Source organism: Canis lupus, chromosome 30, assembly GCF_048164855.1.
Source record: "Canis lupus baileyi chromosome 30, mCanLup2.hap1, whole genome shotgun sequence".
Taxonomy (NCBI): Eukaryota; Metazoa; Chordata; class Mammalia; order Carnivora; family Canidae; genus Canis; species Canis lupus.
Genome location: NC_132867.1, coordinates 12478793 through 12496384, shown reverse-complemented (window position 1 = coordinate 12496384; position 17592 = coordinate 12478793). Strand labels below are relative to the sequence as shown.

At 35.1% G+C, this 17592-nt stretch overlaps 1 protein-coding gene across 7 annotated transcripts in view; it reads right to left on the bottom strand.

The window, feature by feature from the left end:
* ROBO1 (roundabout guidance receptor 1) overlaps positions 1-17592 on the bottom strand; it is a 1129252-nt gene that overhangs the window by 124628 nt on the left and 987032 nt on the right. For all 7 annotated transcript variants that reach the window (XM_072806522.1, XM_072806527.1, XM_072806524.1 and 4 more), the window contains one exon: positions 16691-16848. In XM_072806522.1, the coding sequence (XP_072662623.1) occupies positions 16691-16848 (158 nt within the window). The remainder of the gene's footprint in view (positions 1-16690; positions 16849-17592) is intronic.

The following is a 17592-nucleotide window of genomic DNA, read 5'->3' as shown; positions in this document are numbered from 1 at the left end:
GGGACCTTTCCGTGAATCCTCATTTTAACAAGGAATAATAGAAAAGAAACACAGTCTTTATCCATAAAACACACCTATTTCATTCAAGTGTGGCTCAAAGTCAATATGAAGCCTTGGATTTGGCATTTTCTTTTAGACGCCCATTTTCTTGAGCCAGTCACAGTTACGTAGCCTAAAGCAATCAACCGAGAAAGCCCCCTTTAATTTATTGTATTTCAAACCAGGGGCAGACAAGACAACTGCTTAGTGCTGGTCAAACGAAGAACAGATAAACAGGGAAGGCTTTTAGCTGATTCCCCAGGTGTCTGGTTCCCCAATCATTAAGATCAGAACCCAAAAGTAAATCCTATAAAAAGGAGGTAAAATAAAGAGTGGTTTTGGAAGAAAAGAGCCTTTGCTAGCTATCTCCTAAAAGTAAGAAAGTTGATTGATTTTTACCTCTATGAAAATTATGGGTGTTACATGGCAGTATTATGCATGCATATGAAAAATTAATTTAGCTCTTAGCTATTAAAGTTAATGTATTAGTTCCTTCACAGGTCTCCTGAAACAATGTCCTGCTGTTTTAAAGGTAAAAACAAAGTCTTATGGGCAATTTTCACTTTTCTACAAAACCAGGTTTGCTTTTTATCACCTCGTCCAACCATCTGGCTATAATTCTGAATTTACATACAGTCACTGTTAGGACAGTCTGAAATAAAAATCTATGGAGGAATTATGACTATACTCTAGAAATAAAGATGACAAATGCTCATAGTATTTGAAGGAAGAAAAAGCCCATTTTCAAACACTTGGCTCTTTTGAGTTATAAGTGCACCAGCTGAAAATACTTTTCAAACAGTAAATCCCTTTTTCTCTCCATCAGTTCTTATGCTTAGTTCTCTATAGTTTTGGTCTAGGGTGAGAATTTCTCTCACCACCAAATGCCTTGCTAAGATGATGCCTTTTCCAGAGACTGTGTATAATTTGTTACTCTTGAAATTTAAATTCACTTATATTCTGAAGAAGATATATAACCATGGCAGAAAAAAGTCAAATCAAGGTTTGAGTATGCAAGGGATTCTTGAATTCAGAAACTCAAAATGACTTTATGGAAATGAAGTAAGGAGAATCACTTTATGGAAACACCTGTAATTTGAAAAAAGTTTAAAAAGCAATAAAATCGTTTAATCCTACTTATTGGGATTCTCTACAAATATGAATATCCCCTAAAGTAGCTACAAATTCAAGTAAACACCCATTCCCATTCTGTATTTTAATCCCAGAGTCAAAGGAGAACAAGACGACACTTCCAAGTCACAAGCTTAATTGATTAATCAGTCAGGGTTTATCAGACCAGGGTCAGAGTTTCAATATCCATATGGCCAGTTACTTCGCTCTCTTTTATTGATCACGAGACTATGTCAGAGCCCAGCTCCATTACTGGGCAAATGGGAGCCTCCTTTCATAAGGGACATATGATAAGACAGAAATAATAGCCTCCTTCTCCAACACTGCTCATGTTAAAACAAATGAAAATATATCTAAGTACTATCTATGAAAGCAAGTAGGGTAATTTGCACATGTGAGAAAGACATTAAATCTTGAGCAAAAAGGTTTGAGCTAGGACTTATAAGAACTCTTCTCAATGGTTTACATAACCTCAGAGTTATCCACACACATTTCTTACTATTTCCTGAGAACTAGTGATTAAGTCATGGATAAATAAGAAATAAAAACAAATGTATTCTTACCCTTTATATTTCTACAGTTATCTGTGAAAAATAAATTAAAGAGGACTGGTATTTGTTTAGGACAATCTTTCTCAGTTAAAATAGTTCAGTTCTCTGTTTAAGACAAAAGCATACTGAACAGAAAATGTAGTGCAAAAAGTATTAATGGTGTTAATGATCTCAGTGTTCTGAACTGTTCCTAACCCTAAGTGTCTAAGTATTTGAACTTTCAGCTGAAATTCAGAATTTTGTAAGTTCTAGATTGTGTCCATACAAACCCAAATAGGAGGTTCCAGAATTAAATGGTAGGAAAGGTTCTGGTGGAAGTGATGTCAGCCAGTGGGAAGATTAAGGAACAAGATAAAGTCAAACAACAACAACAACAACAACAAACTTGATCCCATGTTTCTTGCCTTTCTTCCACATGAAATATAAATTCTATAATGGTAAAGAATTTATCATATTTCTAGTATGTAGCACAACACCGACATAAAAGACAGTATCAGATTTTTCAAGCTCTAAAAAATCAGATACATAGAATTCCTTGATTTCATTCATCACTTCGGAAAAGCCTTGATATTTGAATTTAAGTTATAAGTACATTATTTTATATTGCCCTGCAGAGGGCAAATTCAAAATCTAATGACTTAATATCAAGGGAATAGATAAATTTAACATTTCTGATGATTCAAAAGAAGTTTTAAAGGACTTAGCAACTGCAAAAATCTAGGGACCCCTGGATGGCTCAATCAGTTGTGTGTTTGACTCTTGATTTCGGCTCAGGTCATGATCTCAGGATCGTGCAATAGAGCCCTACAATGGACTCCACCCTGGGCATGGAGACTGCCTTTTTTTTTTTTTTTTAAGATTTAATTTATTTATTCATGAGAGACACACACAGAGACACAGGCAGAGGGAGAAGCAGGTTCCCTGCAGGGAGCCTGATGTGGGACTCGATCCTGGGTCTCCAGAATCAGGCCCTGGGCCAAAGGCAGATGCTCAACTACTGAGCCACCCAGGGATCCCTGGAGCCTGCTTAAGATTCTTTCTTTCCCTCTCTCTATGCTTCCCCTCAAAAAAAAAAAAAAAATGCAAAAACCTAACTCCTAAAAAAAATTAAGTTCTAAGTGTAAAATGCATTTGATGATTTTCTCCAAAGGCACATGAAAATTTTATCAGTGAAATCTGTGGTACATTTCATAAATGTATGAATATACTTAAACAGCGATCTGGATTATTATTGTTGTAAGCAGTGAAAATCATGATGTATCAACACATGCTACATACATGACATTGTTGGATTCACTATCCTTGATTTTTACAACAGTCTCACAAAGGGAAGTATACTTTGCTATTTGGAGATGAGAAAACTTAAGGCTCAGAGAATATCAGAAACTTGCTCTACATCATTTAGTAAGTAGATTGGAGCTCATTCTCCACAGATACAAAATAAAGCTTATATTTTCTTTGCATCCCATGCCACAAAGTATAAATTAGCAATATCTTGCAAATGTATAGATCCCAAGACTCAATGGCGTGGCAAAGAAATAGGTGCTAGTGGTTGACCTGCCTGAGTGTGTTAGACTGATAGTCTTCCTTCCATCTGACTCCATATTTAAATCTGACTGAACTGGGTATCCACCCTAATTGTCCATAATCCGTCTGGATGCCAGTGGGGAAAATGTGCATGTTTACACTTGACATATGTAGGTGTTCTTTGCAAGTAAAGTGTAGTTAGGTAAATATTTTATACTAGTTCCTACACAGAGGAATGGCTCTTTCTCCATATAAACATGCACTTACTATCATGGCATGTTTATAATTTAAACAGAATATTTATAAGCTTCCCTAATAAAGATGAGAAAATCTGACATGATCTTTTATTAGCATGATGCATGGGGCAATATGGTGATGTAATATGTCTAGGTGAAAAAAGAGTGACACCATGAATGTTAAAAGGCAAAGAAATATGATATGATGGACTCCTGAGCGAATTACATATTATTCACTCAAGGAAACAAATTTTCATTATTTTCAACTAGTTTTACCCATATTGAGTTCAACTGCTTTTGAAATTTTCCCGTATGAGATGATGCTCTTAAAGGTGACTTAAACATGAGCCTGTTTCTGCTGTGATCAGCCTTTAAAGCTTCATGATCACCTAGATTTGTACGATTTAAGAAGAGAAAACCTGTGCCATCTGTTAGTAATTTTGTTAATGCACACCAGATTATTTTACAAGTGTACTATTTATCATATTATCAAATGCTTTGGGTTTAAAGAGATAAAAACTGAAGTGGTCAGATGTTACTAAGAGAATATTAGTGCTTTTAGAGCTCCTATCCTTTGAACAAAAGAAATGCAAAATCAGCATTAGTTTAGACATCAGCCTCAGCATAAGATTTCAAATTATTCTTTGAGAGAGCATCCTTATCAAAAGAGGTAATATGAACAAGACTGAGAAATAGAGTCAATCTTGGCCAATTACAAATAATGAAAAAGAAATCCCAACCCCCTTTAAAGTGATCAGATTAAAAATAATTTAAAACTTAAAGGCTTAAAGTAATTTCTTTGATTTCTCCATCTTGGATCATGTTAAAACATGGAAAAAATGCCTTGTGCAATCAAGTACACTGCTCAATCTACTACTTTGCTTTTTAAGATTACAATTCATTCTGCCTATAGTAAACAGAAAACAAGTCAAGTCTGGGTCATCGTGAGCGAACACAAAAATTAGAAGCAATTAGAAAAGTCAACATTTTTTTTTTAAACGAAGAATTTACCAAAATGTATTTCGCTATTATTTAAAATGTTTTCCAAATTATGAGTAAGATTTACAAGCAATGCTTTAAGATAAATTTTAAAACTCTATCTTTAGAGAAGCATTTCATCTGTGATTAATAGAACATCAAAAATAAAACAAACTGGTTAGAGCACCATTCTTGAAGCCACAAAAAATTATACCTTTAATTTGGCAAACTACTTTAACCCATAATTAAACAAACTGCTCCCAGACAGTAGTAAAATTTCACTAGTCCTTGGCTATTCTAGAGAAATGTAATGGCCTGATCAAATCTATCAAAGTCTTGGAAAATGAAGAAACACAGCTGCTTGAGTGAGCATGTATTTTTTTTTTTGGGAGGGGTGGTGGAGGCAGGCAGGGGAGGCAACATTTGTAAGTCTGCTTTCTCTATTAGTATACCCAACTAATCTGAAATTCTTATTATGGGCTTTGTCATCTGACCATGTGTGTTCATTTCCTAGAGTTATAATACTTCTGGTTAGTATACTGTATTGATAATTACTTTGAATTATGAGGTACAGTTTTCCTTTAGCTGATTACTCAAATGTCTGAGCCACTACTTTCTAGAAGGTCTACTCTGACTGGAGGGTCATGGATGCTAACCAGCAGCGTATATCCACATCAGGTTATAGCCCAGCGAATTTCAGGAGTTGGCAGATGTCCAAATGGAAGGTGGCTTGGGCAGACTGCAGGGTACTCCACTATGTCTTCTAATATTGCTTTGGCTGAAACTTACATTTGGGTGGGATTAGATTTGGGAAAAACATTGAAAACTGTTTTTAAGGAAACCTGTTTGGAAAAAAAATCAGAAGGCCAGAATCATCTCAAGAGATTTAAAAGAGTACTGACAAACAGCATGCAACGCAAAACAGGATAAAACATCAACATTGTATAAGACCATTGTATAATCAAGGTTATTCTGATTTTTCACATATGTTAGGACTTAAACTCATAGGGACATTCGCTACATCACTTAGAAGAAAGTTGAAAACTTTATAATGTATCATTTCTTGTTTCCTGAACCGATGATTATTTGTTGAAGTAGAAAATACATTATGTGGCAATCTTTAGCCTCTGTTACATTAACTCTGCATCCAAACCTCTTGGAAACTATCTGTGATACTTGAATGAGTTTACACGTACATATGAGGACTTTATTAGGAATTACAACAAGGTGTCTTGAGAGACCTAGACAAAAATGGACAAGCAGACTACAAACTGTAGAGCCCCTTAAGGGAAATGCCATATAGAAGGCGACTCTTTTTTTTTTTTAAGATTTTATTTATTCATTCATGAGAGACACAGAGAGAGAGAGGCAGAGACACAGGCAGAGGGAGAAGCAGGCTCCAGCAGGGAGCCTGATGCGGGACTCGATCTCGGGTCTCCAGGATCACGCCCTGGGCCGAAGGCAGTGCTAAACTGCTGAACCACCTGGGCCGCCCTAAAAGGCAACTCTTAAAAATTGATCAAAACAGGGTATTTCACTGTTTAACTAGTGTTTTTTTTGTTGTTGTTGTGTTTTGTTTTGTCCATTAAATATCTAATCCAAAAGTGTTCTTTTTCATTCTGAAGTTAAAAATCACTACCCTCTTATCTCTCCAAATCATCAATAGTGAAACATTACTGAACACTAATGGAAAATCAAGACAGAAGTACTTAAAATAACACCTTACAATGAGGTTATCATTGACAGTCCTCAAAATACTTTCATTGATTCTCATAATAATCCTAATAATCAGAGAATATATTAATATCTTGTCAATAATTAAAGGACTTAGCCAAGATCTAGCTGTTAGTGCAGCTTCAAAAAGGAGTTTCAGGGATCCCTGGGTGGCGCAGCAGTTTGGCGCCTGCCTTTGGCCCAGGGCGCGATCCTGGAGACCCGAGATCAAATCCCACGTCGGGCTCCCGGTGCATGGAGCCTGCTTCTCCCTCTGCCTGTGTCTCTGCCTCTCTCTCTCTCTCTGTGTGACTATCATAAATAAATAAAAATTAAAAAAAAAAAAAAGGAGTTTCAGGGGGCGCCTGCTGGCTCAGTTGGTAAAGCATGCGACTTTTAATCTCTAGGTTGTGAGTTCAAGCACCACATTGGGTGTGGAGCCTACTTTAAATTAAATTAAATTTTAAAAAAATTTAAAAAGTAGATTCTGATAGAAGAGACTTTCCCAAGATGGCCATAAATTAGGCTTAATCTACTATTTAAATTGTTGTCATTTTTAATTTTTTGAATGAGATTCAGAGGCAACTGTAATCACTTAAGATGAACTTGGATATATTCTTAATAACATGCTTGAAAAAGCCAAAACATGTTCAGAATTATTAATCAAGTTGACACAAGGCATGTTTGTGCTCAATGGATAAATAAGCAGAGGATGTTTTTAAACCCTATATATTGAAAATACTACTTTCTCTACTTACCAAGATAGGAAATACTAAATTTGGGATGCAAAACAAGTGGCAAAATTGTAGGAAATGAACCCAGTAAAACACTCTATATGTGGATTTTGTGCTAGGAGTTGTCTTAGTCAAATGAACTGGTCAGGTCTAGTCTGTCATGAGAAAAATCAGAACAGGAAGAAATCTGGTGTTGAGAGTTCTGGCTCTCCTCCTGACTTGCAACAGACTCATTAAGTGGCTCGGGACAAATCAAATGCCCTGGCTTCCCATTTCTTCTTAAAAATAAAGGAGTTTGCCTATTCACAATCTCTCAAGTCAGCTTCATCTGTAAAATCTTGTATCTGTAAGTCCACTTAAAGAAATATGTTTACTTCCAGAACTAACTTGTACAGTATATCTTCCTTTGCATGCTGTAATGCTAATGAAAACCATGCTTTAGACAAAAGAAATTGTGGATGATACCTCCTTTCCATTGTATAGGGAAATAAGAAAATAAATATATAAAGTATGTAGGCACATAAATTAGGTTTATGTTCAAATGGGCAACTTTTCAGTTCTAGGTATACTAGAAAACACTATTCTGATTTATACTTCCTTCATTTAATATTTTCCAAAAAAATATATACTGAGCTCCTACCATAAGACAGACCTAGGGAATATAGCTGGCTCTCAAGTATCTTACCTATCTTAGAGGAGTAATTTATAAATAATGATTTCTAACAGATTAAAAGAAAAGTACTTAGTAAAAGGCAAAGGTCAGGATAGCAGGGAGATAACTCTATGTGGATGTGCAGAGTGAGGTTTTGCAGACACCTCGTCTTAGAAGTTGCCTTTATGTTGGAACCTGGAAAATGAGTGAGTTAGACAAGGAGGGTCAGGACATTCCAGGCAGAGGGAAGAGCATATGCAAAGACTCATAATCTGTCCCTTCAAGCCCTTAATATCCAAGCTTTTCTTTTTTTAATTTATTTTTTTATTCATGAGAGACACTGAGAGGGAGGCAGAGACATAGGCAGAGGGAGAAGCAGGCTTCTTGTGGGAAGCCCGATGTGGGACTTGATCCTGGGACCCTGGGATCACGACCTGAGCCAAAGGCAGATTCTCAATCACTGAGCCACCAGGTGTCCAGATATCCAAGCTTTTAAATATATCTCTAACATATATATAGTTATAAAACTAGAGCAATAACTAAATGCTCACCAGGATTATGTTTTTACTTATACTGTCGTTGAAACTACTTTGTATGCTAGAACTGAGAAGTCTTCGTTTATTATCATTCTTTCATAAGAGTATTTAGACTTTACAAGTGGGTCTGGACCACGTGGCTTTCCTTTTTCTAGTTTCAGTGTCCAAACATGAATATATGTTTAACTATTTAAGTGGAATTACAAGTTTCAGGAAACATTCAGGATGTTCCTTGGGAAGATAAACCAGTCTTGCTCAACTGGCATCCCCATCTGAATCACAGCATTTCTTAATTCCCTGAAGAATTGTACATAACTACATGGATGGAAGAAAAGTCAATTTGTTACACACAGTGAATGTCTTAGGGCTTTAGGCCTTAAACTTTCTTGTGGAATTCCCTGTTGATCACTGTATTTCACAATAAAGATGTACAGAGGACTCAAATTTGTTTCTTAGTATCAGTATTAGTCTAAATACTTTATTCCTAGTATTCACCTAAACTGAATGCTCTTGGTGGTTCTGTAGAAAATGAAATTTCCTCCAGTGTTGAATCAGATATACATAGAAATTTAGATGAAACAAATAAATGCTAGATCTCTTTTCATATATATTTATATTTTTTGTTTTTTTATTCAAAAAAAGATAAAACTGCTATGACACAAACAGTTCCTGATTTTCCTTTTCTATGGAGTTTTTGGTAATTAAATATATCCAGAGTTCAGGCAGGTATACCAACAACAGTAACAACTAGAACATCTATTACTTATATATACAGAGAGAGTGTGTCACCACTTATAATGACATTTAACATGTATTGCCTCGCTGGATTTCCACAACACCACCACTGAACCAACATGGGTATTAAGAGACGATTCATGTCACAGGTGGTAACAATGACATTTATAGAGATCAAATGTCCTTAAGATCGTGTATTTATGTGTTGAAACCCAAAGTTATAATATGGTCTTCTAATACCAAAGGCCATGTTTTAGTCTATTAATCTGCTGTGTTTCAATTATTAAATGTGACAATTAAGAGAGCAGGATAGTACACATAAATTTATTTTCTTAACTCATTTCTTCATTTTTAGTACTTTAGTACTTTAGTAATTCATATTATAGATTTATGCTGACTTAACTCAGATTTAAATCATTAATAAACTTCTTGTTTATTAATTATCATATTATCATTTTATATTAAAAAATATAAAATATGTAATATGTATGACTCTCTAAGATGGACAAGAAAAAAAATCTGGTTGACTCTACCAGTTTCCTCTGATCTCCATACAACAGAACTACATATTTATTTTGCAGAAACACAAATTTAACTTCTCAGGGAAAAGAGGCCCAATGACATCAGCTACATTAAGTATGCTGATTTCCTCTAGGGGAAGAGAGGGGAAAAGGAAGCAGCAGACATTGAACAATAAAAGAAATAGGAAGAGGAAAGCACTAATCGGAGGAAGGGAGGAGGAGCAGATGGCTTAGGAAGGAGACATGTGGGAATTGGGGGGAAAGGAAGTAATTGGCAAGGAGAGGCTGAATGCCAAATTCGTGAAGGATCTGGAGGACACTGGGGATTTGGATGGGATGTGAGTCAGCTGCTTTTCACCAAAATATCACACCAAGGAGGGAAATCAAAGAAACCTACAAAGACACACAGGAAGCAGAAAAGGACTAGAAAAAGAACTGATGACATACTGCATTCTAACAACTGTACCTCTCCAGCATGGGAATGGGAATGTATAACTGACTTTGTCTCTTCATTCCCTATTTTCAAATCCTTAACTGGTTTATGAAAGAAATGATACAGGAAGACTGATCTATTTATATTTTAATCATTTTTTACTTACCTTGCATGAATGCAATTTTTCATTCATATATAAATCAGTTCCCTATAATCTAGGCTTAGGGTGACCACCTGTCCTGGTTTTCCCAGGACTAGGGATTTTTAATGCAAATACCAGGATAGTCCCCAGCAAGCCAGTGTGGCTGGCCATCCCATCTAAGTCACCTTAAGAAAAAGTTAATACACTTGCTTATCATGTAAAATGCACTAATGCAATAAATGTTTTTTCTACTTTTTTCAAAGGAGAATGAAAAAATCTTACTATAGTTATGTGATAAGTAGATGAAATTGACAATAAAATGGTTTCCAGTCTGACGAAGGCTTTAATGGAAATAAATAATTTATAATTAAACTATTTCTCCATCATCTAAATTTTTTCAATTAAGTAAAAAAATTTTAAGATATATAAAATATTTCTAGCATACTACTATAGCATATAAAACAGGAAGAAAAATTAAAAATTCAAGGTACAGTCTATCTCAAAGAATAACACAAGTGATTAAAAAATGTTTATGTCACAAAGCCACAAACAAAGAGAATGGAAAAAGCATGTTTTATTCATTAGTAAAGTTTAGCTCAAAAGCTAAGAATTTCAAACATGAAAAGATGAATGTTTTTTAAGCTTTTCTCTTAACTAGTAAAATGCAATCATTCAGGATAAATGACAGTCAAAGGTTACTATGAAGAAACTAACTCTGATATTTCAAAATTGAGTCCAGGTAGATCTCACAATTTATACTTTACTGCTGCAGTATTAGTTTTTATTATATTTTATTGTATCTATACAAAATTGCCAACTCACAACATCAGCAATATTTTCTTTAACTACATTTCTTATTCATTATATAATTTATTATAATTGTTTAATTTTTCAGCAATAAGTTTTGAAACTTGTATAGCTAATTATATTTGAATCTGGCTAATCCACAATTTGGATAATTATAAAACACCATTAGGTGAATAATTCACTGATTTAAAATATCTTTTTTAATATAAATCCTTCTTTCTCTAAATGTCAAATGGTGAAGTTATTTATCGTCCTCTTACCTTTTGAGGTAGGGTTTCCAGAGCTAGAAGAGAGAGTACGTGCCAGGAAGGGGGAGGGGCAGAAGGAGAGAGAGAGAGATCTCAAGCTGACTCCACACTGAGTGCTGAGCCCAACACAGTGGTTGATCCCACAACCCTGACATCATGACCTGAGCTGAAATCAAGAGTTGGCTGCTTAACTAACTGAGACACCCAGGTGCACCTAGACCAATTCTTAAATGTACCAATCCTAGTTTCAAGGCCACCATAACCTTCACTGTGTGAACTATCTCCCCAGACCATTATAAACATGAAGATAATATTTTATTACATGTTTACAAAGATTTTATTTTAAGTAATCTCTACTCCCAATGCGGGGCTCGAACTCATAACCTTGAGATCAACAGTTGCATGATCTTCTGACTAGGCCAGCAAGATGTGCCCTAAAGGTAATATTTTACCGCAGAAATTAAAGGTTACGGTCATTTTAGTTGAAATTTACATTGATTGCAAGTGAAAGTCATTATATATGTAGCAAAACCTATAGGATCCTAATAGAAAATGTTATTAGTGAGCAAAAGACAGACCCTCACATAATTGTCCTCCAGCCAATTCAGAGTTAATTGCTATATTAGTGAAATTTTAGTATTTATCTGACAAGGTTGTTGTCAAGATTAAATGGGTCAACACATATAAAGTGCCTAGAACAGGACCTGGTACATAGCAAGTGCTATAGTAAATGTTTACTATCATTATCATCGTCATCGCAATCATCGTCTCTAGGAGACTAATTAGCAAGTATAAGTGTGTCATAAGGGAAAAAAAATGCTTTTCATGGAGTTTTCAAGGGAATTAAATGAGATAATGTGGAGTATCTGGGGCATGCAAAGTGCTCAATACTTTTTTTTTTTTTTACCTAATTTTAGCATTATACATTTTTCACTTTACAAAATCATCTTGAATTTAAGCACAATATTTCTGAAATGTGATGAGATAAAATAAATATATCATTTTTTATAAGGTATATCCAAATGTTCTACATTACCAAAAAAAAAGTTTTGGTCCTCTGATTCATCTCTATGAGAAAATTTCATTTATTAATTATAAGGATTATGACTAATTCTCAGGCATAGGAGGTAAATCTATTTAATCCAGTCTGCCAGTTATACTACTTCCATTTCTAACTCTAAATACCCATGTCTAGAAAAAAAAAGTAGAAGAAAGGAAGAAAGACTAAACATCATCTAAGTCTTCCTTCAAATTATTCTAAGAAATAAGTGCCAAAAGAGTTCTAAAAGATTCTCCTGTCAGGTAGGAAAATAAGAAAATGCTATTTATATATTGCTGGTTTATAATCATTATAGATCTGAAATTTGGCTCAGAATCCAGGTCAATGTAAAAAAGAAATGACTTAACATCAAAAATACAGGTGCAGCTACAATTCAATTACATATTTGCCCTTTTTTTGAAGGGTGTGTCTTTGTTCTCACAGCTGGGAGAGTCATACTTTACATTTTCAACAAAGAAAGCCACCACATTAAAGAACTCTAGAAATTCCTATAACCAAAACTGTAGCAATAACTGTGCAATCTTTACTTGCCTTTCATAAAGATATTATGTGCTTTAATCTCCTGTTCATCTGTACTCAACACATTTGGCAAAATACATTAACAACAGAAATGAAAACAATTATTTGAAAACAAGCTTAGGAAAGAAGAATCACATAAAATGTCTAATACCCAATATCTCTTAAGAATCTACTTTCAATTTGCGGGGAAAAAGAGAATTGTTAAAGACAGTAGACATTCTGTTTCTGTTTTAAATTTTTGTTTTCATTATTCAATTTTAGTCTCGCCTAAAGGAAAACAAAAACAATTATGATCTAAACAAGAACAGTAATTCTGAACCCAAACTGCTGATTTTAATCTATTCATCTCCCTGCATGTATAAGTATGTTTTTTACCTCTAAGTGTTTTATCAGTTTAACAGTCATAATTTATCCAAAACACACAGATGGTCTTAGAAATAGTACGTTTCAGATGTTACCATTTTCTAGCATATGGAACACTATCGTGGATCATCATTTTGGCGGCCTTTAACTGATTTTTTTTCCTTTATCTGATTTTAAGATTATTTATACATTAACATCTTGGCATTTTTTCATAGTCATGGGTTATTGTAACTTTAAATTGTTTGATTCCTGATCAGAGGTTGCTCTTATATTGATTTGAAAGTACTAATATTTAGGGGAACCGGTGCCCTGTATTGACAAGACAGCATCCCCTGCACAGCAAAGGATAAATAAAGACCCAATAATAAATTAAACATTTTGGCATAAACCATGACATCTCTTCAAATTCAATATGTGATACAATAGGAAGTTCTGAGGATTTATAAAAAATCCAATTTGCCATAGCAGTTCTAAACCGTTAATATCATGGAAAAAGCATAGATACACATGTATTAAGAGTTAAGTCTGAACTTTCAAAATATGAGGCTACAATCACCTTTATTATCTTCTACATTGGATATACTATAAAAAGAATTGTTGATGCTCTGTGTCTGATTTCTATCTTTCCAATCTCTCCTGAACCAGTTCAATGAGGTTTCAACCCCTCTTTTCCACTAACACTGCTCTTATGAAGGTCATCAATGAGTGACCACCAGGTTGTTCAATCCAATGGTCAATTCTCAGTCCTTCTATTATGTGATGAACCAGCTGCAACTGACTCAGTCTTTGCCACCTCCTTAAAACACTATCTTTGCTCGGCTGCTCTCTGCTCTCCTTCCTTTTCCACGACTCATTCTCAGTCTCCACTGCACTTTCTGCCTCTTCTCCCTGAGGGCTAAAAGATGGACCTCTTTTCCTTTCTGCATATAATCACTCTCTTGGTGACTTCAGTCTTCTGTTTTTAGAAGTGTTTTTAGAAGTGCATGATGATGATTCCCATACTCATCAGGATAAGATACATTAGTCTGTGGTAAGAAATGCTCCATGACGTAATACAACAAAGATTTCTCACTAATTTGATGTCCATCATGGAAAGACAGAGGTGTGGGGTGGAAAGTTTTGGTACCCATAACTCAGGGACCCAGGCTCTTTGAGTGTCTGTGCTGTAACTGCACTACTTGGAACATGTGTCCTCTTTTGGTTGCCACATGGCAAAGAAAGAAAGTGCTGGAGGCTCACTCACTAGTATTCAATTTATTTAATTTCCACTCACAGCCCATGAAGCTGAACCAGTCAGATTGGCCCTCCCAACAGCAAGAAAATTGGGAAGCAGAGTCTTTTCATCTGCCCAGAAGGAGGGGAGGCTTGCATAGTAATGAGTACTTGCTATGTCTACCACAACTCAATTTTTTCTCCAGCCTCAACCTCAACTCTGAATTTCTGACTCATATTTCAAACTGCCTATTTGACATTTATACTTGGATATCTAATAAGAATTTCAAAATTACAATGTCCAAAACTGAGCTGATACTTTCAACCCCAAATCTTCTCTTTCTAAATTCAGTGGCATCTCAATATTTTCAACTACTCAGACCAATCAATTAAGGTAGGCTTTGACTCTTCTCTCATTCTCTCTCTCCCTCTCTCTCTCTCTCTCCAAGCCACATCCAGTCTGTTAGCAAATTCTGTTGGCTATTGCTTCACAGTGGATCCAGAATTTAACCACTCCTCACTACTTCCCCTCCTAGCAGACTGGCAGACTGGTCCAAACCACCATTTCCATCTTGCCTAGATTATTGCAAAAGCTCCCAACTAGTGTCTTAGCTTAATCATTATAATCCTTCAGTGTGTTCTCAAGACAGCAGAGGATTCTGCTGAGAAAACTCTGATGCTTTCCACTTCACTCAAGGGGAAAAGCCAAACTATTTACAAGATCTATAAGGTCTTACAGTCTGGCTACTTGTTCCTCCAATATTATCTCCTACCAATCTCCCCTCTGCTCAACCCTCACTGACCACTTTGCTCTTTAAAAAAAAAAATGTGTTTGGTAGGCCCCATGTTTAGGGTCTTTAAACTTCTTGTTTTTGTCTGCCTACTTTTCTAGATACTTGTGTATTCTTCTCCTTTAATGTTTTCAGGTCTTTATGAGAAGCATTCTTTGGTCTTCCTGTTTAAAACTGAAACCCTACCCCCACCTTAATTAATCTGTCTACCTCTTTAGTATTTTCTATAGGACTGATTATAGTTCAGCATACTACCTATTTTGGTTTTATCTGTATACTCACTCACAGAGTATAAACTTCAGAAGGGCACTCACGGATTTCTGCTTAACGCTACATCTCCAATGCTGAGAAGCTTAGCATTAATTTGTATTAAACATACATAGGTAATTAATCAGGAAAGATCTGAAGGAGAAAATGTGTAATAATGGTTTCAATGTGTTTGAGTCATTCAGGCAGGGAAATGGAAATTACAGATAGTGGTCATTAGGTGACTTAAAATGTTTTTAAGGCAAAGATATTATCTTAATTGTACATAAATCTAGAAGGAATCTGTCATCACCAATAAAAGAAGCATTTGTTCCCATAGTCTCTATGCCCCTGTGCTCTTGACTTCACCTCCCCAAACCAGTGTTTCTCACATAGTTCACTTTGCCATGTGACTTTCCCGCACCTCCTAAAAATATAAGCTGGGTTATTCTTACCTCAACTGCTAGGATTCTAAAAATCCTTTGAAAGACTCCTTGTAATTCAGATCACTGCAGGGAAAATGCTTGGTATTTTTCTTCAAGGTCCCTAAAATTTGTCTACCATAACCTTCTCAATTTTCTTTTTCACTATTTAATCCTGATGCTAATTTGCTAACAGGTTGTTCAGAAACAGAGCAAACATTTATTAAAGTTATATAGTCTGGTTATAACTTTGTTCTTCTACATGTTTAGCTGTGACTCTTTCTTAAACACATTCTCCTGAGTATCTCTAAACCTTGGCCAATGAATTTGTAAAGGACAGAGCATACATGCAAAACAAAGAAGCTCGTAAAGGGCAGTCCTGTACAACCACAGAATCAATGAGAGTTCAGTTATTTTGCTACTTTAGCAAATACCTTGCAAGATAGAAGAAAGCCAAGAAAAAGCAAAGAAGTCATATAGACTCACTGATGTCAAGAAGAAAATGCATTGTTAGTCCAGAGAGTGGACTTCTCTACTTGTATCCTAGCAGGAATTTGAAATCTAATAATCTAGTCACAGGGTTTTATTTTGGAATGAGATAAATCCATTATTACCCATCACTCAGAATGAGATTTTAGTTTTCAGAAAAAATAATAAATTCTACAGAATACACAAGCTATTTGAAAAGGAGAAAGAGATTAAAAAAAAAACCAACAAACCTGAAGTGACTTAGGAGGCCTTCTGAAACATACTATATTACCAAATTTTTAACAATTTTTACTGTAGCATATGGAGATGTGATATGCCTTGAATTATAATAACAACTAAATCATACGTAAAAGTGTTAAGTCTAAGACATTAAAGTAGAAGTTATAGTTTTCTCTTACTAATATCCAAACTAAGTAACATACATTTTCCACACTCATTTTCATGTCAACACAGGGAAAATGGAAATATGTTTATTCTAAAAGAAGTGAAAATGGGAGATAATTGCAACCCTTTATAAAAAAACAAACACAACTTCACACCTTTCTCTCTTTTCTTTGGTGAAGATAGTTACATCTATACTCCCCACTACTGAATTGAACACTCACAGTTATTCTTTCATCTTTATCATCCAGTGGAGAGCCATCTTTCTTCCACGAAATGGTGGGTTCAGGATGGCCTCGTGGGGGTTGGCATTCCATCACAGCAGGTTCCCCCACTGCCACCATGACATCAGAAGGATTTTGTCTGAAGTCATCCCGTAGTACTGCAGGAACAAGATTAAATCATTATACTCAATTGTTAAATATATAGCCCTTATCTCTGAACTCCAGCAAAAAAGACATTTATAATAATAAACTATTAGTAATACCCATCTCAGTATATCTTGGAGAATCTATATCTACTTAGAGACATATGCAACTTAATAAAGATGTCTGGCCTTAAGCATACACAACAGGGATAATTTGATATTCTCGATGGGTCAGTGGACAAGTGTATTTTGCTATTTCATGCTCTCACGGTTAGTGTTTGGTATTTCTTTCTTTTTTTTTTTTTTTTTTTTTTGGTATTTCTTCTCTGCCTCCTGCCCACAGTTTGCCATCCATGTGCTAATGTGCTAAAGAATAAAACTGAAACGTCCTTTTACTTATATGACACATTGGGATGATGCTTTCTATTAGTAAGTGAATTACATACACATACAAACCAAAAAAGACTTCCACATGTGCATTCATTTGAGAGTTATTTTAAAGATATTTAATATTAGTGTATAAAAGAATATAATCATTACAATTTAAAAATGCTTATTATAGAAACATTAGACATATTTGCAAAATGACTACGTTCAAAATACTGTCTTATTCCCTTATCACTGAGTGAAGCAAATGTGAGAAGGAGCCAAGGATGAAAAGAGCGCTGCTACTGATCATGTCACTTTGCATCTTCTATATTCCGTGTTTTTAGTTATTGTATGATAAATATTATTTGAATCCTCAAACCTCATCAGGGT